This window comes from Sus scrofa, chromosome 8 (assembly GCF_054392235.1).
Source record: "Sus scrofa isolate SSC_HxYL_T2T_F1_AM1 chromosome 8, Sscrofa_HxYL_maternal_Yorkshire_Landrace_v2.0, whole genome shotgun sequence".
NCBI classification, from domain to species: Eukaryota; Metazoa; Chordata; class Mammalia; order Artiodactyla; family Suidae; genus Sus; species Sus scrofa.
The window spans coordinates 103195612-103220933 of NC_139390.1; the positions used below are offsets into that span (position 1 = coordinate 103195612).

General features: G+C 38.7%; 2 protein-coding genes across 28 annotated transcripts in view; one reads left to right on the forward strand and one right to left on the reverse strand.

Moving 5' to 3' along the window:
- The window catches only part of MFSD8 (major facilitator superfamily domain containing 8), a 449919-nt gene that overhangs the window by 209433 nt on the left and 215164 nt on the right, over positions 1-25322 (forward strand). The gene's annotated exons all lie outside the window — the stretch shown is intronic.
- LARP1B (La ribonucleoprotein 1B) overlaps positions 20872-25322 on the reverse strand; it is a 103745-nt gene continuing 99294 nt past the window's right edge. For 24 of the 27 annotated variants that reach the window (XR_014812997.1, XR_014812996.1, XR_014812995.1 and 21 more), the window contains 3 exons: positions 24997-25106; positions 24157-24284; positions 20872-22127 (listed from right to left, as the gene is read on the reverse strand). Coding sequence is in view for 19 of the 27 variants with exons in the window: in XM_084972893.1 (XP_084829019.1) it covers positions 21882-22127; positions 24157-24284; positions 24997-25106 (484 nt within the window). In the remaining 8 variants the exon portion in view is untranslated. Of the gene's footprint in view, positions 22128-24156; positions 24285-24996; positions 25107-25322 lie in introns of those variants that run through there. The other 3 variants (XR_014813001.1, XM_084972906.1, XM_084972894.1) reach the window with 2 other exon arrangements.

Sequence of the window (25322 nt, forward strand, 5' to 3'; positions counted from 1 at the left end):
ATCCATTGGTGGTGGGAATGCAAAATGGTACAACTTATCTTGAAAGACAGTTTAGAAGTTACTTACAAAACTAAACATGCTCTTATTATATAATTTAGCAATCACCCTCTTTGGTACTTACCCAAAGGAGCGGAAACTTATGTCCACACAAAAACCTGCACGTGGATATTTGTAGCAGCTTAATTCATAATTGCCAAAACTTGGAAGCAACCAAGATGTCCTTCAGTGGATAAATGGATAAATAAACTGTGGCACATCCAGACAATGGAATACTATTCAGAGCTAAAAATAAATGAGTTCTCAAGCCATGAAAAGATATGAAGGAACGATAAATGCATGCAATAAGAATCCAATCTAAAAAGGCTACAAACTGTATAATTCCAACTATATGATCTTCCAGAAAAAGTAAAACTATGGAGACAATAAAAAGATCAGTGGTTGCCACAGTTATGGGGAGAGATGAATAGATAGAGCACAGATGATTTTTAGGCAGTGAAAATACTCTATATGATATTATAAGGATGGATACATGCTATTATACATTTGTTCAAACCCACAGAATGCAACACCAAGAGAGAACTCTAAAATTACCTATGGACTTTGAATGATTATGATAAGTCCATATATATTCATCCTTGGTCCAAAAAAAAAAAAAAGTACCAGAAAGTTGAGTGATTGATGTTGATAATGGGGAGGCTATGCATGTGGATGGGCAGGGGGTATATGGGTAAACTATACCTTCCTCTCAATTTTTTTGTAAATCTAAAACTGCTTTAGGGGAGCTCCCGTCATGGCTCAGTGGCAATGAATCTGATTAGTATCCATGAGTATGCAGGTTCGATCCCTGGCCTCGCTCAGTGGGTTAAGGATCTAGTGTTGCTGTTAGCTGTGGTGAAGGTTGCAGATGTGGCTCGGATCTGGCATTGCTGTGGCTGTGGTGTAAGCCAGCAGCCGTAGCTCTGATTCGACCCCTAGCCCGGGAACCTCCATATGCCGTAGGTGTGACCGTAAAAAGGCAAAAGACCCCCCCCCCCAAAAAAAAGTTTCCAAAAACAGTGCATGAGATAGAGTCTTTGCCATTGAGAAATTCACAAACGGTGAAAGAGTATGAGAAGAACCAAGTAAAGGAACTGTTATAGTAGAATGCTTAAAAAGAAGTCTTGACGTCCAACAATAGCATAGAAGATAGAGCAATCAAAGAACAATACAAAATCCTTAGGTGTATTCAGAATTTTCCAGCTCAGAAAATTCTTTAAAGCTTACAATAAGCCTGTGGGATGGACACTGTTGTTCCAGTTCTTAACCAAAAAAAATTTGAGATCAACCAAATAAAAGTATAGGTTCTGGAGGTGATAGACTGTTTTATTTCTGTTTTTTGGATTTTTTTAGGGCTGAACACGCGGCATATGGAGGTTCCCAGGCTAGGGGTCAGATTGGAGCTGCATCTACTGGCCTACATCACAGCACAGCAACAATGAATCCTTAATCCACCAAGCAAGTGGATACTAGCCAGGTTCGTTAACCACTGAGCCACGATGGGAACTCCTAGACTGGGTTGTAAATTCTGGCTTTGCAACTCATAACATTAAGTCCTTAAGCAAGTTGTTAACCTAAAATTCAGTTTGCTCACACAAAAAACTAGATTCATAACAGTATCTTCCACACAGAATTTCTATGAAGATGTAATGGAAAATGAAAGCTTTTTCATGGAGTCAGGTAAATAGTGAGTAGTCAGTACCTTTTTGTTCTTTTCCTTCTTATTCCTCAACCTTCTCCACGAAGCTGTCTCCAACTCACTCCTCTTGTTTCAGCCACTCAAGGCCTGTTCCCTTCTTTCCAACTAAGATTGTGATTATCTTCTGAACATTTATGTGTTCCTTCCTATCTCTTTAAAGCAACTAGCCCATTATTTTTACGTTCAAAACTTTTTTATAGTAGTAAAATATACATAACATTTTAGGATTTTTAACTGCATAATTCAGTGGCATTGGGTACATTCCTAATATTGTGCAACAATTTGTTTCTAAAACTTCTTCAACCCAAGCAGAAATCTTATACCCATTAATCAGTTACTCCTCATTACTCCTCCTTCCAGCCCCTGATAACTTGTTTTAGTTGTTTCTATGAATATTCCTATTACAGGTGCCTCATCTGAGTGGAATCATACAATATTTGTACTTTTGTGCCTATTTCCTTTCATTTAGCATACAATTTTCAAGGCTTATCTATGCTGTGGCATGTATCAGAATTCCATTCTTTTTTTACTGACTGAATAATATTCCATTCGTTGTTTGTCCATTCATCAGTGAACATTTGGGTTAGTCCTCTTCCAGTTATTGTGAATAATGCTCTATGGACACTGGTGTACAAATACCTGAGTCCTTGTTTTCAATTATTTTTAGGTATATACCCAGAAAAAGAATAGCTAGGTTCTATGGTAATTTAACATTTAACATTTTGAGGAACTCCCAAACTGTTTTCCACAGCAGTTGTACCATTTCTACATGCAATGCACAAAGGTTCTAATTTCTCCACATTCTTACTAACACTTGCAATTTTCTACTTTTTTTTTTTTTTTTTGTCTTTTTGCCTCTTCTAGGGCCACTCCCGTGGCATATGGAGGTTTCCAGGCTGGGGGTCTAATTGGAGCTGTAGCCTCTGGCCTATGCCACAATCACTGCAACCCCAGATCTGAGCCAAGTCTGCGACCTACACCCCAGCTCACAGCAATGCCGGATCCTTAACCCACTGAGCAAGGCCAGGGATAGAACCCACAACCTCATGGTTACTAGTCAGATTCGTTAATCACTGAGCCATGATGGGAACACCACAATTTCCTTTTTAATTTTTGTTTTTATAATAGCGATCCCAATGGGTATGAGTGGTATCTTGTGGTTTCAAGTTGCATTCCCCTAATGACTATTGATATTAGTCAGTTTCATGCAAGAGTCTCTAGTTCCATCCATGTTGCTGCAGATGGCATTAGTCTGTCTTTTTTTTATAGCTGAGTAATATTCCATTGTGTATATGTACCACATCTTCTTAATCTATTCCACTGTCAATGGACATTTAGGTTGTTTCCATGTCTTGGCTATTATGAATAGTACTGCAGTGAACATAGGAGTGCATGTATCTTTTTCAGTGAAAGTTTTGCCCAGATATATGCCCAGCAGTGGAATTGCTGGATCATATGGTAAATCTATATTTAGATTTTCTGAGGTAACTCCATACTGTTTTCCATAGCAGTTGTACCAGTTTACATTCCCACCAACAGTTGAGGAGGGTACATTTTTCTCCACACCCTCTCCAGCATTGTATTTGTTATTTGTTGACTTGTTAATGATGGCCATTCTGACTGGTGTGTGGTGGTACCTCACTGGAGTTTTAACTTTGATTTCTCTAATAATTGGTGATATTGAATTTTTTTTTATATGCCTATTGGCCATCCATATGTCTTCTTTGGAGAAAATGTCTATTTAGGTCTTCTGCCCATTTTTCAGTTTGGCTGTTTTTTTGTTGTTGAGTTGCATGAGTTGTTTGTATATTTGGAGTTTAGGCCCTTGTCTGTTGCATCATTGCAAATATTTTCTCCTATTCTGTGGGCTGTCTTTTTTTTTTTTTTGGCTGCACCCATAGCATATGGAAGTCCCCAGGCTAGGGGTCTAATCAGAGCTGCACCTGAAGCCTATGCCACAGCCAGAGCAATGTGCAAGATCCTAGCTGCATCTGACCTATACCACAGCTCAAGGCAAGGCCAGATCCTTAACCCACTGAGCGAGGCCAGGGATCAAACCCAAAACCTCATGGTTCCTAGTCAGATTCATTTCTGCTGCATCACGACGGGAACTCCTTGAATTGTTTTTGTTGTTGAGTTATAGGAGCCTTTACATATTCTGGATATTAATCCCTTATCAGACCTATGATCTGCAAATATCTTTCCTCATTCTGTAGGTTATCTCTTCATTCTTTCCATAGCATCATTTGATGTACACGAGTTCTTTATTTTTATGAAGTTGAATTTACCTGTATATTCTTTTGTTGCCTGTGCTCTGGGTGTCATACTCAAACCATTGTCAAATCCCTGTATTTTTTTCAAAGAGTTTTATAGCTTCAGCTCGTTCACTTAGGTCTTTGACTCATTCCAAGTTAATTTTTGTATACGGTATAAAGGAAATGTCCAATTTCATTCTTTTGCATGTTGGATATCCAGTTTTACCAGTACCATTTCTTGAAAAGATGGTCCTTTCCTCATTGAATGATCTTGGCTCCCCTGTTGAAAATTAACTGAATACATGTGAGGGTTGTTTCTAGGCTCTCTAGCCTTTTCCATTGGTCTGTATGTCCAGGTGCATGCCAATATCACATATTTTGATTTTAACTTTGTAGTACATTTTGAAATTGGAAAGTGTGAGCTTTCCAACTTTATTCTTTGTTTGTTTCTTTCTAGGGCTGCATCTGCAGCTTATGGAGGTTCCCAGGGTAGGGGTCTAATTAGAGCTGTAGCCACTGGGCTACACCAGAGCCACAGCAACGCCAGATCCTTAACCCACTGAGCATGGCCAGGGATCGAAGCCACAACTTCATGGTTCCTAGTCAGATTCGTTAACCACTGAACCACAACCGGGAACTCAATTTTATTCTATTTTAAGATTCTTTTCATAGCCCATCATTTATATGCAGATGGATTTCAATATGTGGTGGAAGTATAGCCAAGCAGGGCTCTGTGAGGCTCCTGGGCGCACAAGTCTTTCTGTGTCCTCCAGTTCTTGTTTTTAGGGAATAAGCTTCAGCTTCCATGACCTTCCCTAAGTTCCAAAGGGTAGTTGCTAATCAGGGAAGGGAGGGAATGCAGACACCAGAGAGGAGCAGAGAGACAATAGTGCAGGCTTGGGGCAGGGTCCTGGTTCCTCCTCAAGGAATATAACAATATCTTTGAGCCTTTCGGTAGAATTAAAACACCCAACAAACTGGAGAACTACTTGATGAATCATTCTTCATTCCAGGAAGGAGGACCACCAGAACCAGTCTTGGGGACACTAAACACCAGCTTTGAAAGACAACGCAAGTTTGCCTCTATGCTGCTCCTTATCAATGGCCCTATTTTTCTACTCCCCAAACTATAAAGCCATCTCCCAGTCTCTTCCACAGTCTTTAAGACATTAGTCTGCCATGGCCCCCTCTGCCTGGCAAATAAAGCTATCTTTTTCTCCTTCACTCAAAAACTGTCTCCACATTTCTATTTGGTAACAGCTGACAGAGGCCTAGTTTTGGCAACAGAAGCATTCAAGAGAAGAAGGAGAAAATTCAAACTCATGCTCTCATAGTTCTTTACCTCTAGCAAGGTCCCAGTCAATGTGTTTTTATTCAGACGGGCCCACTCTGCACTCTTAGAGGTATAAAGCAGTGTTGGGGAGGAAGAAATTTTCCTCTCCCTTTCCAGCTTCTCGGAGACCTAGAAGAAGAGAATTCCTTGATCTAAGAGTTAAATTGACATGAGTTGCAGTAACAGGAGAAAATTCAGTAACATGTATACATGGGAGAAATAACATGTATATAATAACATGTATACATGGGAGAAAGTCAGGAAACTCAGTACCTTACCAAAATGGCCAAAGCCCTCACCTTAAACTTCATCTTCAGCTAAGGACAAAAGAAAATGTTGAGAGTGGAGAGTTAAGTAAAGTTATCAGGAAAAGCAGGGTAAACAAGGTTAAGATTGTTATGCAGATTTAAGTCCTTGCCTTCTCCACAGATAAGAGTTTCTCAAGATTGGTCACTGTCTTCCAGGTATAGAGAGGGTGATACCCTTACAAATGGACATTTTCAATTTACAAATGTAAACGTTTCTTACAATAGACAAATCCTACTTGTTTTTTAGAGTCCTCCTCCTGTCCGCTGTTTATCTGAAAATAACTAACCTAAAACAATGAATATGCCAAAGAGATATATTTTAGGATGGCAAATTCTGCTCCCTACAGTAGCTTGTGGTCACATTACAAATAACTGGTCATGATGTTATGGTACTGTATGTATATACATATATATTATATGTATATGGAACCCCATTAGGGTCGTAGAACTGAAGGAGCACTTTATTTGTCTTTTGTCTTTTTAGGGCTGCAACAGCATATGGAGGTTCCCAAGCTAGGGATCGATTCATGTCGGATTCATTTCCACTGCACCAAGATGGGAACTCCAGAAAGAGTACTTTAAAAGGAGACCAGGGAGCTCCTGTTGTGGCACAGTGGTTAACAAATCTGACTAGGAACCACGAGGTTCGATCCCTGCCCATGCTCAGTGGGTTAAGGATCCAGCATTGCTGTGAGCTGTGGTGTGGGTCGCAGACGCGGCTCGGATCCCGAGTTGCTGTGGCTGTGGCGTAGGCCGGTGGCTACAGCTCCGATTGGACCCCTAGCCTGGGAACTTCCATCTGCCGCGGGAGCAGCTCCAGAAAAGGCAAAAAGACAAAAAAAAAAAAAAAAAAAAAAAAAGACCAGAATCAGGTTTCTAATTCCAACTCTGCGCTTACAACCAATGACCTTAACAAGTACCTCCCCTCTCTAGGGCTCAGTTTACTTTACACCTGCCCTGCTACCTCACAGGGTATACTAGGGCTCAAGTGACATAGTTTATGTGCAGCAGAATGGTAGATGTAGGGGATCATCCCATGTCCTTGGCCTGTCTCTTGTTTGTAGAAATGCTGTAGTCTCCCAGGCCTCCTCTAAGTTCCAAAAGCCTGTTAAAGATCTGGCATTGTCTATAGGTGGCATGGATTCAGTTCCTGCCCTGGCATACTGGCTTAAGGATAATGCATTGCCACAGTTGTGGTGCAGATTGCTGCTGCAGCTCAAATTCAACCCCTGGCCTAGGAACTTCCATATATTGCAAGTGTAGCCATTAAAAAAAAAAAAAAAAAAAATACAAAAAAAAAGAATTAATGATTGAACAGATGTGAATATGTAGCAACAAAAGTAGCAATTGGGCCAGGAGAACTGGTAAGAATTTAAATAGTAAATCAGACAAGTGGCAGTCACAGAATCTTTAGTTCCTCTCTGAAGTACTTAGATAACACAATCTTGTTATGGGTTTCAAGTCCTCTGCAAGGAGATTAAACACAAAAGCCTCTGCCGTGTCTCACTGTAATGCCCCTTCCCCCACCTTGAGCAAATTGGCCTGCTCACTCCCTACTAGGGAAGGAATGTCTTCCATCTCTCCTCCCACGGCTGTATAACCTGTTCCCCATGCAAATAAGGTATCCTGCCCTGCCAGAAGCCAATCAGAAGATCAAATATGCCCTATACAGAGATCAAACAACACTCAGCCCTTACACAGCGCACAGGGGGGATGGGACAGGAAAAATTTGTGGGACTGGAGCAGAAATTTGGTCCCCACTCAGGTCTGCAACATGGGAATATAAAAACAATTGTAAAGTGAGGTAGGACCTCTTTTTACTCTCTCTCTGAATATGTACTTTTGCTTTAGTAAATTTGTAAAGCACCTGCTATTTCAATGATTTCCTATCACAGGGCAGGTACTGAGGAAACTGCCATTCTATCATTCTGGAGCAAATTCTATCAATCTGATGCTCATTTTGTGAGTGCTTTTACAGATGCTTAAACACCCACTCAAAGGAAGAAGTTAATTACCTGATGACCATGAGCAGGCAGCCCCCAGACCTACTGGAGCCTGAGGATTGATAATGTTAACCCCTGTGACACTGCTCTGTTACCTCACCATCAACCAATCAGAGAGCATGAGCTGGTCATATACCCTGGCATATGGAGGTTCCCAGGCTAGGGGTTGAATTGGAGCTAGAGATGCTAGCCTAGGCCATAACCACAGCAACGCAAGATCTGAGCCACATCTGCAACCTACACCAAAGCTCATGACAATGCCAGATCCTTAACCTACTGAGCTAGGCCAGGGATCGAACCTGAGTCCTCATGGGTGCCAGTCAGATTTGCTTCAGCTGAGCCACGATGGGAACTCCTCACCTGGCCTTTAAAAATGCTTCTCTGAAATCCTTCAGAGAGTTTAGGTTTTTTGAGCATTAGCTGCCCTAGATTCTTTGTCTGGTGTCTTACAATAAATGCTGCACTTTCCTTTACCACAACTGGGTGTAGGAAGATGGGCTTTACTGCGCGTAGGCAAGGGGACCCAAATTTGGTTGCATAACAAACAGAAAACAGAGAACAGAGGAAAGAAGGGTTGGGGGAGGGGCAAAATAGGTGAAGGGGATTAAGAGGTACAAACTACTAGGTATGAAATAAATTACAAGGATATAATGTACAGCACAGGGAATATAATTAATATTTTGTAATAATTTGTATGGAGCATAATCTATAAAAATATCAAACTACTACATTTATGCCTGAAACTAATATAATACTGTAAGTCAACTATACTACAATAAAAAAATAAATAAGGGTTTGTCTAGTTTTAATTGACAGTCTTTTTACCCATCATATTCATGTCAACAATGAAGAGGAAGTAGCACTCTATAATAGACTGTGAAGGAACACAGATTTTGCCACCCCAAAATATACCTTTTTGGCATATTAAAAAACAAAAAAAACAGCAGACATGAGAGAAGCCCTGAAAACTGAGTAGAAGTTGGCCTTTTGCAAAAAAAAATTTACATTTATGGATTTCCTGTTGTGGCTCAGTGATAATGAACCCAGCTAGGATCCATGAGGACTCTGGTTTGATCCCTAGCCTCACATAGTGGGTTAAGGATCCAATGATGCTATGAGCTGTGGTGTAGATTGCAGATGCAGTTCAGATCCTGTGTTACTGTTGCTGTGGCTCTGGCTCTGGCTGGCAGCTGTAGCTCTGATTAGACCCCTAGTGGAACTTCCACATGCTACGGGTGAGGCCCTAAAAAGCAAAAAAAAAAAAAAAAAAAAAAAAAAAATTATAAGGAAAATTTCTGTTTGTAAGGGTATCTCCCTCTCTATACATGGAAGATGACCAAATCACTAGAAAATCTTACCTATGGAGAAAGCAAGAACTCAAATCTGCCTAACAGCCTTACCCTTGTTTACTGTGCTTTTCCTGGTAAATTCACTGACTCTCCACCCCCATCTTATTTTGCCTTTGGCTGAAGATGGTATTTAAGGTGAGAGGTTCAGCCATTTTGGCAAGTTACTCAGTTGTCCTGGGCACCCCCCACGTATACAGGAGGTAGACATATTATTAAACTATTGTCATTTTTCTATCGTTGGTCTGTTTTATATCAATTTATTAGAATAGACAAAGAACCTAGAAGAGAAGAAGGGAAAATTTTTTTCAGCCCATACAACTGCTTTAGTTCATCTATTTCATACAGGTAAATGTGAGGACCTTTGGGAAAAGTAGAAGCCTGTGGGAGATGAAGTTCACAGGCATCTGGGAAAATTTCTCATTTCATCTCCTGAACCTGAAATACACTATTGCTTATTCATTTATGAGATTGCCTTTGGCTGGTGAAATAGCAAGGGCTAGTCACAACAGGAGGTCTTTTTAAAAAGACGAAACAAGTGAAAACAACAAAAGCCCTCCCCATTAGCTGTTAGTCTCACTTATAAGCAATTGCCTGGACTCTGGCACCAAGTCGTTTCAGGGGCCCTCTTGATAAGATTCACACGCGATCCACAGAAGGTAGGGAGAAATCTCCTCATCTCTGCATGTTAATTAAGGAAGACAGATGGCCCTGTGATTATTCAACCATATGTAGGTCAAGACCAAATGAATTAATAAGCAACTTAATTCTCAGCTGCCTCTAAGAGCTTATGTGGCATCTATGAACAAACAATTGCCATAGTATCCTGGGAAACAAGAGATGGGAGTGGGGAGAAAGATTAAATGTCCATTATTGCACACTAAGTTCCACAGCCTGGGAAGGGACATCTCAGTCCCTCCACCACACACCGTCTTCGGTATTGTATTTGGGATGTTGTAAATCACAAGTTATAAATCTTTGTTTGCCACATATAAACTATATGATTGCAGTCCATAGGGTCTTTTTTCTTGAACTTGTTTTTCTTAAATGATCACTTTAGGAGTGAAAAGCACAGGTACTAGAGCCTAGAGCCATAAAGAGAGATGTAATAAGACAGGCACCACATGCACAAAGTGGGGGTCAGAGAACAAGTTCTGAAAGGGCTGAGAAGAGCAAGGGGCTCTGAGAGGCAGACCTTGATCTGGACCTGAAAAGGCAAATAGGCGCAATGGAGTGGAGGAAGAAGGAACACCAGGAAAACTGCAAAAGGCAGGAAGCTGTGTGGGGCATATCAGGGATCATGATCAAGCTGGGATAAGACAACACAGTGGAATTAGGAGAGATCAGTCAGTCTATCTTTGTACACAGGTGCAAAGACTGTATTTTCAGGGTAAATTCCTAGAAGTGGAATTGCTAGGTCAAATGGTAAATGTGCTTAAAATTTTGAAAGCTACTGCTAAATTTTCAATCATAGAGCTTTTGTACTAATGTATACTCCCACCAACAATGGCTAACAATTATGAAAATATGGTTCTCTTGTGACTTTCTCTGATCCCTTCCTAAATACAGTAACTCTAGTGGTAAATCTGAATTTTAAGTAATGGAAAGGTCAAGTGACCCCAGGTACTGCATTTGTCCTGTTTACCAGGCATGAACTTTGCAATTCCATAGGCTTCCCAGCTTTTCTGTTCCAGTCATGACCACCAGCATTCATCTGCTGTATCAATAGGTATACGCCATAATCAGAGGTATTAGGTAAAGAAATTGCCATACTTAATGTCTTGAATTCTCTGAGAGATTTAAAAGAATTGTAAAAGAAACAAACACAGGTGCCGGTTGACCTAGTTAACTCTGGCATCATTTTGGAGCTACTTAAAATAGAAGTCACACGGAAGACAAGGGAGGAGATTCATAAAGCAGATGCTATTTATGGTACATATAAAATAATTACACCAACTTAAAAACAATCTTTTTTTTTTTCATTTTGTAAGTCACAGGCCAGGGATCAGATCTGAGCCACAGTTGTGACCTAAGCTGCAGCTGTGGCAATGCCAGATCCTTAACCCACTGTGCCGGGCCAGGGATCGAACCTGAGTCCCAGTGCTCCCAAGACGCCACAAATCCTGTTGTGCCACAGCAGGAACTTAAAACCAATCTTTTGAGTAGCTTTAAATTTTAAGAGCTATTTCAATTGTATGCTGGACTAAAACCAACAATGTAAGTTAAAGCAAATTTATGCATCCTTCTCATTTTTCCTTTACATATAGCCTTGCCATCCCTCCTAGTACCCTTTAAGATCCCTCCCAGTGCCACTTTGCCATGTAACAGAGCTTCTTTCTTTGGTTCATGCTACATGCTTTAAAAATCCCTTTTCTCGGAGTTCCCATCGTGGTTCAGTGATTAGCAAAACCTGACAAGCATCGATGAGGACATGGGTTCGATCCCTGGCCTTGCTCAGTGGGTTAAGTATCCAGCGCTGCCATGACCTGTGGTGTAGGTTGCAGACGTGGCTCGGATCTGGCGTTGCTGTGGCTCTGGCATAGGCCGGTGGCTACAGCTCCGATTTGACCCCTAGCCAGGGAATCTCCATATGCCGCGGGAGCAGCCCGAGAAATGGCAAAAAGACAAAACAATAAAAATCCCTTTTCTCTTGGAGTTCCCATTGTGGCTCAGTGGTTAACGAATCCGACTAAGAACCATGAGGTTGTGGGTTCGATCCCTGGCCTTGCTCAGTAGGTTAAGGATCCGGCATGGCTGTGAGCTGTGGTGTAGGTCGCAGATGTGGCTCGGATCCTGTGTTGCTGTGGCTCTGGCATAGGCTGGCAGCTACAGCTCTGATTCAACCCCTAGCCTGGGAACCTCCATACGCCACAGGAGCGGCCCTAGAAAAGGCAAAAAGACAAAAGAAAAAAAAAAAAATCCCATTTCTCCCAAATAAAGATCTTTCCACTCTGTACCTAATTTTTAAATTCACTCTTGGATATAAGGGATTTAATGAATTTCACCTGAGTGACTATTTTTTCCTCTCCTAGAAGTAGTTAAGATTCTTTTTTTTTTTTTTTTGGTCTTTTTAGGGCTGAAAATTTGGCACATGGAAGTTCCCAGGCTAGGGGTCGAATTGGAGCTACAGCTGCCAGCCTATGCCACAGGCACAGCAACGCGGGATCTGAGCTGTGTCTGCGACGCACACCACAGCTCAGGGCAACACCAAATCCTTAACCCACTGAGCAAGGCCAGGGATCGAACCCACGTCCTCATGGATACTAGTCGGATTTGTTTACACTGAGCCACAATGGGAATTCCAAGATTCTTTTTTTTAATTGTATGATTGATTTACAATGTTTTATTAGTTTCAGTGATTGGGATATATATATTCCAAACATATATATATATACACACACATATATATATATATAAAAATCTGAAAAAGAATATATATGTGTGTGTGCATATATATGTATATGTGTGTGTGTATATATATATATATATATATATTCTTTTTCAGATTTTTTTTCTTTTTTTTGGCTTTGCGGTGACCTGAGCCACAGCAGTAATAATGTGAAATCCTTAACCACTAGGCTACCAGGAAATTTTTCAGATTCTTTTCCATTATATTTTATACTAAGATACTGAATATAGTTCCCTGTGCTATATAGTAAGGTTTTTGTTGTTGATCTATGTTATGTAGTGTGTGTATCTATTAATCCTAAGCTTCTAATTTGTCCCTCATGCCCCCTTAAGATTCTTTTTTTTTATCCTTTTCTCTCTTTCTTTTTTGGTGGGGGGACACCCTCAGCATATAGAAGTTCCTGGGCCAGAGATTGAATCCAAGCAGCAGCTCTGACATATGCCAAGGCTGAGGCAATGCTGGATACTTAACATACTGCACCACAGTGGGAACTCCTCCCTTAAAATTCTTAATAGCAAGAGCAGGTTAGTGTCATACAGAGAGTAACATACATGTATTTTCATTTAAATATTGGGGAGAATAAGGGAAGATAGGTTAACCTAACTTGTCCAGTGATCCAGCAAAATCTTTGGATGCTGAGCTACTTGACACAAAATTCTGCACTCCCCCATCAATCTTTACATATTTTCCCTTGAAAACCTCCTAGAATAATTTTCATAAACTTATGAATCCCTCCCAAACTTTAAGTTGATGTTTAAAATTTTTCATTTTAATAGTTTTAAAGGTAATAACTTTCAGCATATAATACTGACTTATAAAATTATAAATATCACTCAATGAAACCTGACTATATCATTTAAATCCATTTTTGTAAGTGTATGAACAAGCTCTTCTTTAACATTTAGAAAACTTACACCTCTCTTTTCTCCTTGAACTTGTATTTCCATTCCATTTTCTCCAGATTTTTATCCTAATACATTTTAATGTTTGAAAGTCTTATTGAACATCAGGTATGTATCTACAACAAAAATAAGTATATAATTAATTTTTTAATTTATTTTCTTCTGACCGTAAGTTGCCCTAATGATAAAAGTTTTTTTTTTCCTTCTGGATTATTATTACAAATATTAATACACAATGGTTGATATACACATTTTGGTAATTACTACACATAGGTAATAAATTTTAAATAATCATTTAAGGTAATACTACTCTAACAGATAAACTCCAAGTTATTGGTGGCTTAATACAATAAAAGACTATTTCTTGATAATATAGAGTCCCAAAAAGGACTAGATGGTGATTCAGGGATACAAATTCCTCCACCTTGGGGCTTTGCTGTCTTCAACATGTAGCTTCCACATAGTCAAAAGAGGAAAGAATGAGCATGGAGATGGCACACAGGCACATCTAAAAGTGGTGCCCCTTAACCTCTGGTTCTCCCTCCTCTCCCAGTATCCAGAAGCAGTTATACTGGCAAGCCTAAAACAGCAGGGGGATAAGCATACAGTCTAGCAGTGTGACCAGAGGAAGCAGAAATGGACTGGATAAATAGCTAAACAATCTTCACCAAAAGTTTTCTTGGAAATGCTTATTTTGAGAAGATCCACAATCCAATTTTTAAAAGAAATCTAATGAAAGAGAAGGTTTTGGAGTTCCTGTTGAGGCACAGCAGAAATGAATCCGACTAGGAACCATGAGGCTGTGGGTTCGATCTCTGGCCTTGCTCAGTGGGTTAAGGATCCAGCATTGCCATGAGCTGTGGTGTAGGTTGCAGATGCGGCTCAGATCTGGCATTGCTGTAGCTGTGGTGTAGGCGGGCGGCTACAGCTCTGATTAGACCCCTAGCCTGGGAACCTCCATATGCTGTGGGTGAGGCTCTAAAAAGACAAAAAAAAAAAAAAAAAAAAACAGAGAGAGAGAGAGAAGGTTTTCATTTACTAAAATTGAATGTTTTAGTTTTTTTTTTTTTTTTTTTGGCCACCCCATGGCATATGGAGTTCCCAGGCTAGGGATCAGATCTGAGTTGCCTCTGTGACCTATGCCACAGCTGCAGCAGTGGCAGATCCTTAACCCATTGTGTCTGCCAGGGATCAAACCTGTGTCCCAGCTCTCTAGAGATGTCTGGCAGCTATTTGAAAATAATATATCTTGGAGCTTCCACTTGGAGCTCAGTGGTTAACGAACCCAACTAGTATCCATGAGGATTCAGGTTCAATTCCTGGCCTTGATCATAGGTTAAGGATCTGGAGTTGCCATGAGCTGTGGTATAGGTCACAGAAGCAGCTCAGATCCTGAGTTGCTGTAGCTGTGTGTAGGCCAGTGGAGGCTGTAGCTCTGATTCTACCCCAGCCTGGGAACCTCCATATTCTGCAGGCATGGCACTAAAAAAGCAATAAAATAAAATATCTTACAACTAGGAATTATAAAAATTTAAACATTTTATCAGATGAAATAAAATGAGAACAGTAATTGTAGTATATATTTTGTATGATTTGATAAAAAAACATGTTCCTACTCTCTCACTAACACACTGAACATCAACCAAAAATACACACAAAGCCTTTCCCTGAACAGGAATATTTATAATACAGAGTAATTCTGCAAATCCTGTGAGGTTATGAGAGCTCAATGAATCATTAAAAATTTCACGTCTGTGTAGCCCATGATGGCTTTCATATCTAGAATAATATTTAGGATGGGTAAGGACAATGGATTTCTTTTATATCATGGAAAAAAGACTATTCCTAATAAGGAACTTGAGCATATTATCAGACAAATCAGTTTTAGAAAAGAGTACTTATGGAAGTTAAGAATTTGGAAATTGATTCCTTTAAAATGTTCCACGCCTATGTAAACTCCTCTGACAGTATGTATGTATTTCTGGGCATACCCCCAACTTGAGTGGGTGTAACTACACAGTGCCTTTACAACAAAGGAGTTTCTAAAAGTGTATTTTTGACAAACTTCAGAGATATTTTGATGCCTCCCTTGATTCTTACATTGTATACACTTTCATGCAAAAGAAAGTAGCAATGGGAGTTCCCTTCAGGGCACAGTGGAAACTAATCTGACTAGGAACGATGAGGTTGCAAGTTCAATCCCTGGCCTCCTTCAGTGGGTTAAGGAGGTTAAGGATCCTACGTTGCCATGAGCTGTGGTGTAGATCACAGACACGGCTCAGATCTGGCATTATTGTGGCTGTGGCATAGGCTGGCAGCTACAGCTCCAATTAGACCCCAAGCCTGGGAACCTCCATATGCTGTGGGTGCACCCCTAAGAAAAAAAAAAAGATTAAAAAAAAAAGAAAGTAGCAATGAATGGCAGTGGCAAAGTCACTAGGGTGGCATTGAACCTGGGAGAGGCCATGGGTCATGGAAAGACAGATTCTCACATCCCACTCAGAGACGGCATATTTATGATGAGACAAAAGTAATAGATTGTGGTGATGTTGGGAAAACATAAATGAGCACCACTGTGAACTGAATAAACAAGAGGAAAGAACTAAAAGTGAGATATTACCATAGACCATATCCATGACCTGGTGACTGCTTCAAGGAATTTATACCCTTGCCAGTTGTTCAGAATCTGCAGCATCTAAACACCCTACTACTTCTCACATGGAGGTAAGAGAGCCACCATAAGGGCAGAAAAGTATAACTTATTAACCTGGGACAATAAAAAAAAATATAAGGAATCTGAATTTACTACTAAAAATGTTTTAAGTAGATTAATTTCACATGATGACTTTAAACGATATTATATTCAAAGCCTATTGCAGAAAATATCTTTACATACCTGAAGATAACTAATCCACTTCTTAGTTCTAATGACACTGTTTACTGAGTGATTATTTGTAGATACTGTGTTAAATGCTTTACATTTAATTTTTTAATCTTGTTTTGATATGCCCACAGCATGTCTAAGTTCCCAGGCTAGTGATCAAACCCACACTACAGCAGTGACCCAGTGACAATGCTGGATCCTTATCCTGCTGTACCACAAAAGAACTCCCATTTAATCTTTTTAACACAATGAGGTAAGTGAAATTTTGTAGGTGAATAACTGTAACTTAGTGAGGGAAGCCAGGATTCAATTCATGTTTCTGACAAATAAACTGTTTCTAGAGGAGTAATTCTTAAACTTATTTGGGATCATAAATCCTGGTAGGAATTTGATAAAATTATAGATTATCAACCCAAAAGAACCTGTAGTATTTAAAATTCTACATATTGGGAGTTCCCATCGTGGCGCAGTGGTTAACGAATCCGACTAGGAACCATGAGGTTGCGGGTTCGATCCCTGCCCTTGCTCAGTGGGTAAAGGATCCGGCGTTGCCGTGAGCTGTGGTGTAGGTTGCAGACGCGGCTCGGATCCAGCGTTGCTGTGGCTCTGATGTAGGCTGGTGGCTGCAGCTCCGATTCAACCCCTAGCCTGGGAACCTCCATATGCCTCGGGAGCGGCCCAAGAAACAGCAAAAAAAAATAAATAAATAAATAAATAAATAAAATAAATTTTAAAAAAAATTCTACATATTAAATTTTGGGGTTTCACACACCTTCCCTCTAAAAACTGTTCTACTGACTCATTAAAAGTCAGTCTCACCTTAGATTATATTCAAAGGAATTCAAGTAGAAACCAGAAATTTTTAACATTAACGTAAACATTAACATTATAGTAATATGATTATGTTCATGTTGTAATGAAAGTCTAACGTACCTTAAAATACCCTGAGAAGGGTATTCAATTTTTAAACTTGTCATAGTATGACCTGGAAGAAACAAAATCAAAACAACAAAAAGCACATCCTGCTTTTTTTCTTTTTTCTTTTTAAGGGCACAGCTGCAGCAAAGGAAAGCTCCAGGCTAGGGGGTGAATCAGAGCTGCAGCTGCTGGCCTTCACGACAGGTTATGGCAACTCCAGATCATTTAACCCACTGACGAAGGCCAGGGATTGAACCTGCATCCTCATGGATATTAGTTGGGTTCATAACGTGCTGAGCTACAACAGAACTACAAATATCATCTAGTTTTAAATTCTTTATGTTTCAGGCAGGATTTAACTATACAGCTTAGGTTTATCTTTTTTTTTTTTTTTTTTGCTTTTTAGGGCCACATTGGCAGCATATGGAGGTTCCCAGGCTAGGGGTCGAATCAGAGCTACAGCTGCCAGCCTACACCACATTCACAGCAACAAAGGATCCAAGCTGTGTCTGTGACCTACACCACAGCTCACAGCAACACCAGATCCTCAACCCACTGAGCAAGGCCAGGAATGGAACCCACAACCTCATGGTTCCTAGTCAGATTCATTTCTGCTGTGACACGACAGGAACTTGGGTTAGCTAGATATTTAATCAGACGCATCTTACAATTTTCTTGCCTTGTCTACATCTTGGGAGTTAATCGCAAATAATGCTAATGAAGTACCTCTAACTTCCAAGTGAAACAACAAAAAAGAAATAGCATCTTTATCTTTAACCATATGCAAACCTTAACCCTGTTGCTGCATTTATTTACTAATAACTAAGCAGTTTAGCATTGCCATAACAAGGTAATCAGGAGTTGTTGAGAACATGTGACTTAGGAATGCAAGAGTAATTGATATAATTATATATCACCACAAGATGGAGTTCGAGTTCCAAAACGCGCGCGCGCACACACACACTCACACAAACACATCTGTCAAGTCTTACATATCTGACTGATTCCATTCTGCCATCTAGCGGCGATATAATTAGATATTACTCTCTTGGATCAGTCTCCTATATAATAAAAATAGGCAGTTTCATAAAGGTGAAGAAATTAGGTGAAAGCTATGATTAAACACAGAAGGAAGAAATATTATCATTTAATATAGAATGTCAGAGCGAAGTCTCAAACTGGCAAAACGTTTAAATAATAAAATCTATTTAAAAACTAAAATGATACGTATTTTAAAACACAACTTTAATTCTTTTTAATATAAAGAATTCTAAAAATGGCTTTACCTATTCCTTTAAAAGGACAAGTAGTTTATATTTAAATACTTTAATGATGCCTTTTTATTTAATAATATTGAAAACTGCAAAATCACAAGGAAGAAAGCATCTAAGGTCACTAGGAACTTATATAAATTTTGAGTAAGGCTATTTGGGTTTATAGTCAATAATGCTTTTCTTTTCACAGAGTAACAATGCTTTTATTTGCTTGAGTTTCACATTTGGAATTTAAGGGGTATAATTTAAAAATTTTTAGGAGTTCCCGTTGTGGTGCAGTGGTTAACGAATCCGACTAGGAACAATGAGGTTGCGGGTTCAATCCCTGGCCTTGCTCAGTGGATTAAGGATCCAGCATTGCTGTGAGCTGTGGTGTAGGTTACATACGCGGCTCGGATCCCGAGTTGCTGTGGCTGTGGCATAGGCCGGTGGTTACAGCTTCTATTGGACCCCTAGCCTGAGAACCTCCATATGCCGCGGGAGCAGCCCCAGAAAAGCCAAAAAAAAAAAAAAAAAAATTAAAATTTTTTACCAAAAAACTACATACCATGTCAAACATACATAAACAAAGTTCGAAAGCAAAGGGTTAATATTCTTGAGGTAAAAAAGCTCTATAAATCAATCAGAAAAAGACAATCACTCCAAAAGGAAAACATAAAGCATATGACCAAGCCATCTACAAGTAATAAGGAATAAAAATTATCACTCATCAGTAACTTGATTAAAATGACATTAAAATAGTATTTTTTGCTTCTCAATCTACCAAAGAGAAAGATTTATAATAACCAGTGTTGGTGATGACATAGAAAAGGAGATGCTATTGGTGAAAGTATAAACTGTGCAACAATTCTAGAATGTGTTAAGTGGTAATACATTTTTTACTTAGAATTTCAACCTCTAGGAATTTATGCTAGGCAATAACTAATACAAAGATTTATCTCAAGGGATATTATTAATTAAGATGTTGTTCGTAACAGCCCAACCTAGTCATATGCTAATGTTCAACCATAGGCAATATAGTAAAATAAACTTTGGTACATCCATATACTGGAATATTACATAACTTGTAAAAGTCCTGGTGTAGAAATATTAATGACATCAGAAAATGCTCACCTCTAAGTGAAAAAGTGGGTTATAATGCTTTATGTATAGCATGATACCAGTTTTTTGTTTTTCTTTTTTCTTTTTATTTATTTTTTGTCTTTTTGCTATTTCTTGGGCCGCTCCCGCAGCATATGGAGGTTCCCAGGCTAGGGGTCAAATCGGAGCTGTAGCCACCGGCCTATGCCAGAGCCACAGCAACGCTGGATCCGAGCCACGTCTGCAACCTACACCATAGCTCACGGCAACGCCGGATCCTTTACCCACTGAGCGAGGGCAGGGATTGAACCCGCAACCTCATGTTTCCTAGTCGGATTCGTTAACCACTGCGCCACGACAGGAACTCCCTGTTTTTCTTTTTTAAGAGGCACTTTATTTTCTTCTTTGTGCTTTTCTAAACTACCCAAAGTACATGTATTATTTTTATAATCAAAATAATATGATGAAATTATTACTCCTAATTAATATAGTTTCATATAAAATATATAATTTTCAAATCAAATTTACAATTGCATATTTAGACCAGTGGAAGTAATCTTAGGTTAACTACAAGTTTCAGATATATGTGTTGAACACAAAAAAAGGATATTGAGAAAGATTTTTAGACCATTTCAAGAGACCACTTAAAGCTAATAAGCATGGTTTGGAAATCTCTCACTGAAAAACCAGAGCTACATATGCACTTAAGAAAACATTTAACAGTGTATTACTCTTAGAGTTCCCATCATAGCTCAGTAGGTTATGAACCCAACTAGTACCTGTGAAGATGTGGGTTTGATCTCTGGCCTCATTCAGGGTTAAGGATCCTGTGTTGTCATGAGCTGTAGTTAGGTCGAAAATGTGGCTTGGATTCCGCATGCTGTGTCTGTGGCATAGCAGCTGCAGTGGCTCCTATTCAACCCCCAGCCTGGAGAACTTTCCATATGCTGCGGGTGGGGCTGTAAAAAGAAAAACAAATTACTATTCTAAATCTATTAGTTGGTTTGAATTCTCTTTCCAAGATCTAAGTAGATATTCTGAATATTCAAATTTGACTCTTTCTTAAATTATCAGAATGATCTCCCAAATATTAAATACCATAAAGCTGCAGACTAGCATTTATTCATGGGAAATAACCTAATGAAAATCTCTTATTTACTAAAGAATAATCCATTTATCCAAAGGAGATATGTATTTCAGGGCTGTCATTCCATAAGAACAAGACATCAAAAAGAAAATAATAAATTTAGTGTATTAAATTAGATGCTTCTGCCAAGACAGGAAAATATATAACTAAATAAAAATGAGTATGTTTAAAATAGAAACTTCATTTACAAAATACAAGGGTCTTCTACTAGCAGAAATTTGAAAATTACAGCTTTTTAACTATATTCTAAACAAAAATAACTAAAAGTCAATTCAAATAATTTAGAATAAGTGCTTTATTTTAAGCCCCACAAAAACTGAAACTATCATTCACATCAGTTGCAACAGCAATAAAAATTAGAAGTTAGTTCGTTTCTTGAAAACCTTACAAGCATTAAACAAAACTAAGAGACACAAAAAGGAAAAACTATGTACTCCTTTTAAATTGAAGATAATCTACTTGTGACATAATACACCTGAAGATGTATAAACAGCAGATGCATTAAAAATAGTGCAAGATTTAATTAATTTAGGACAGTATTCCAACCGATCCCAACTCAGTTTTCAATTATCTGTGCAGGTTTATATGATCACAAAAAGTGAATCTCTCCTAATATGTAACCAGCTGATGCCAATTCAGAACACTCCACACCAATACAGCAATACTTATGCAAATCATGAGGTGAGACTTGTGGGGAGTGGGCAGGGAAGCAAACCTAACATCCAAAATTCAATATAACTGCAATATATTTCTACTTCTGTAAAAAAAAAAAAAAAGTTTTCTTTAAACTATACATCTAAAAGAAAAGTAAATGTATCATTTCATATTCTTTTGCTGAATCTAAAAAGTATATACGTAATCTCTTTGTTTTTGTTAAGTTCAAATATGAATTGATAGTGGGGTAAATGGATTTTTTAAGAAAGCTCTATAGAAGAGATGAATACAACATACTATATCTTCTTTAAGAAGTATGAGCTGAAATGTTAGGCATTCCTTATGTTGTTTTTGTTTATATTCAAGGAATGCTGTTCTTATATACAATGGCTTTGAAAAAGAAATACTGAGACCAAAATACATTACTAGAGGATCTCTATAAAAGATTACCAAAACTATGCTTGTTCATGAAATCAGGGAAAACGTTTTTAGAATTTATCTTGCTAGAAAAAAATGCTACCATTTTTCTTCCTTTTTCTTTTTTCTGATTATCACAATTAAACATCAGGAGATTTTCCCAAATAAATACTGATGTAAATGTTGATTTCAAGGGCAAACAATTTTTGTAAGAGTCTATTTCTCAAGCAGTTCACCATTTGTTGAGACTGAGGCAGCACTGTTCCGGTGTGAATTGTCGCTGGACTCTTGTGAAGCATTCCTCCTGGGGGAGTTTATTGGGACCTGGAGCTGACTGGCAGGTGTAGTCTTAGCGGCATTTGGTGGCTTTGCAGAGGAATTAGATGGAAGTCTACGACGATTACTCTCCTCACCAGAAGTAGATGAATGTCTTTTTCTTCCAAATTCCTCACCAATAGGGGGCTGTAAATTATGAAAGACAATAGTGATGATTTTACTATTTTTCCCTCTCTTCAAAATCTAAGCCCAAACTTTTCTAACAGAGAGAAACCACAGTGATGCTTCAGTAGATTTTATTAGTATAACAAACACTTAACAGAAATTTAAGGTATTAAACTTAAATTTCTTCCATAATGATATCAGCTCATTCTTTTACTCAACACATGTTTTTTAAGCTACTCCTGTGTTTTAGGGCTTGAATTACATAGTAGGACACAAGCATAAAGCTGGTTCCTTGCCTCTAGGAAAATGTTTCAGGTAGGCTATTTTTCTTCTTCTTTCTACTTTTCTTTTTCTTTCTTTTTTTTTTTTTTTTTTTTTTTGTCTTTTTTTTTGCTATTTCTTGGGCCGCTCCTGCGGCATATGGAGGTTCCCAGGCTAGGGGATGAATCGGAGCTGTAGCCACCGGCCTACACCAGAGCCACAGCAACGTGGGATCCGAGCCGTATCTGCAACCTACACCACAGCTCACAGCAACGCCGGATCGTTAACCCACTGAGCAAGGGCAGGGATCGAACCCGCAACCTCATGGTTCCTAGTCGGATTCGTTAACCACTGTGCCACGACGGGAACTCCTTTTTTGTTGTTGTTGTTGTTGTAGGGCCGCACTCTCGGCATATGGATGTTCCCAGGCTAGGGGTCAAATATGAGCTTCAGCTGCCGGCCTATGCCACAGCCATAGCAATGCAGGATCCGAGCTGCATCTGTAACCTACACCACAACTCATGGCAATGCTGGATCCTTAACCCACTGAGCGAGGCCAGGGATTGAACTAGGTCCTCACGGAAACTAGTCAGGTTCATTACCACTGAGCCATAATGGGAATTTCTGTTTTCCTTCTTTATTCAACTTCTGTCATCTCCAAAGCATTTACAACTCTAATCCCACCCTTTTCCAAACTTCCTTTGTATCTAAAAGCAGAGGCCTTAATTCTTTCATTTTGGCCACAACAGTGGCATGTGGAAGTCCTGGGTCAGGGATCAAACCCAGGCCACAGCTGTAACCAGAGCTGCACCAGTGACAATGCCAGATCTTAACCCACTGAGCCACACAGAAACTTCCTGAATTCTTAGCTGCTGTTCAGATAGGGCAAAAGTTGCTATTATAGAGCAAAGACATTTCTGTAACAGATCTGGCAGGACCACTCTAGAACCATAGCTCTTTAATTTCAGAGACACAGGCAATTCTATTAACTACATCCCTGGGCTATCAAACTCATTTACACAAAGCTACAAGACAAATGAATTATAATACTAAGCAGAGAAGAACTTACCTTCCTGTCACCTCTCTCTTTTCTGCTCTATGCATGCAGAAGTTCCTGCACCAGGGATCAAACCTGCGCCACAGCAGTAACCAGAGCCACAACAGTGACAATGCTGGACCCTTAACCCACTGAGCCACCAGGGAACTCCCATCTTTTCTTCTCTTTTTGATTCTTCTTTCCGTATTTCTCTTTTTTCTTCTTTCTTCTTTTCCTTTATCTCCTTATGTTCATCCCCCCCCTTTTTTTATTGTTTTCCTTTTCCTCTTGAAATCAAGTTGTTTAAAGCCTATTTCCTGTCTCTACATATGCACATAACAGTCTAACCCTAATTTTACTATGTGGGGAGCCTTACATCCATATTATATCAGCACATGTTATAAAAACTACAGGATAAAAGTACATAAAAAGTGAAAAATTTACAAACTGCTAGTGAGAAACAAATCCAGGTAAAAGTTATTAAATCCATTAAAAGTGTAGCTATAGGTGCATATTAAAGTGAACTAACAATTGCACGGTGGTTATATAAGATATTAACATTTAGGGACTTTGGGTAAACAAAGTATATGGGAACACTACCATTTTAACATATGTTTCAAAGTTGATTTCAAAACTGGAAAGTTAAATTTTCAAAATAAAAGTTAAAAAAATAAAAATTATAGAATTAAAGTCACTGATAACTCAAATATAAGAGTAATAAAAAGAATACAGGGGAAAGGATTTAAAACTTACATCAACACGGAAGTCTTCCAATTTTTTAAAGCTACAGAGATATTCCTGGAGTTCTGGGTCAACAGACTGTGTCTTAGATTGAGAATATTTTAGATAAGCCCAAAACTTTTCTAATCCATACAGGTGACCTAATAACAAAGAAGGATATATATACACGTTAAATTATACAGAATCTCTTAAAGATGATTCATACTGAACATGATCCTACCAGCATTAAACCATGTCTTCTAATACACACTTTATCTAGATCTTGAGAATAAGACATTGTAATGAGTAATGGCCCCTAATATTTATTGAGCATTTGTCCACATAACAGGTATTATTTAAGTGGTTTATTAGATATTAAACAAATTTGAACTATACACAACCCTGTAATGTAGGTGCTGTTGTGAACATTACTGATGAGTAAACTGAGGCTAACAAGGTTAAATAACTTGCACATAGCAACAGAGCTACTAAGTAGTAGAAATGGGATTCAGACTTAGGGATCTAGCCCAGAGCCTGCAGCTGTTACCTACTGTGCTATTCCATCTTTCCAAGCATACTTGCTCATGTTACATAGAATTTTCATGTAATGGAACACCAGTGAGTAGTTATGTTTGTCAAAGAAATAACAACAAAATACAAATCCATAAAGGAAATATGTAGGAGTGGGTATTTTCCAACACTTACAGGAAAGGCCTTCTTGCTATACAGTGCTTCATCCATCATCACAAACCCTAATAGTGGCCTGAAAGTCTTAAATAGTATGCCCTTAAAAAAAAAGTCACAAACTCCCTATTTATTGATAAACTCATATTTACAATATCCAAATAGAATAAGGTTGTTGTTTTGTTTTACCAGATTTGAAGTCTTTTTTGGTTTCTTCTTGGAAATCCTTAAAAATTTCTGGTCTGAATTTTTTTTCCAATCCATAACTATAAAACCTAAACAGACATTCTAATCCATACCTGTGGGAAAAAAAATTAAAAGTTTATAATTAAATTTTGCTATGACAGTGTAAACATATTTAACATCATTGATACAAGCAACAAATAACCCCAAACAAAAATGTTTTAAATGTAATTTTGGTAGGCAGATTTTTAGCCAAAGTGGTAATTAGAAATCCATAGCTGGCTTTGTTTTTGTTGACTTAGCCACAGCATCTCATGGAGGTATACTGGGAA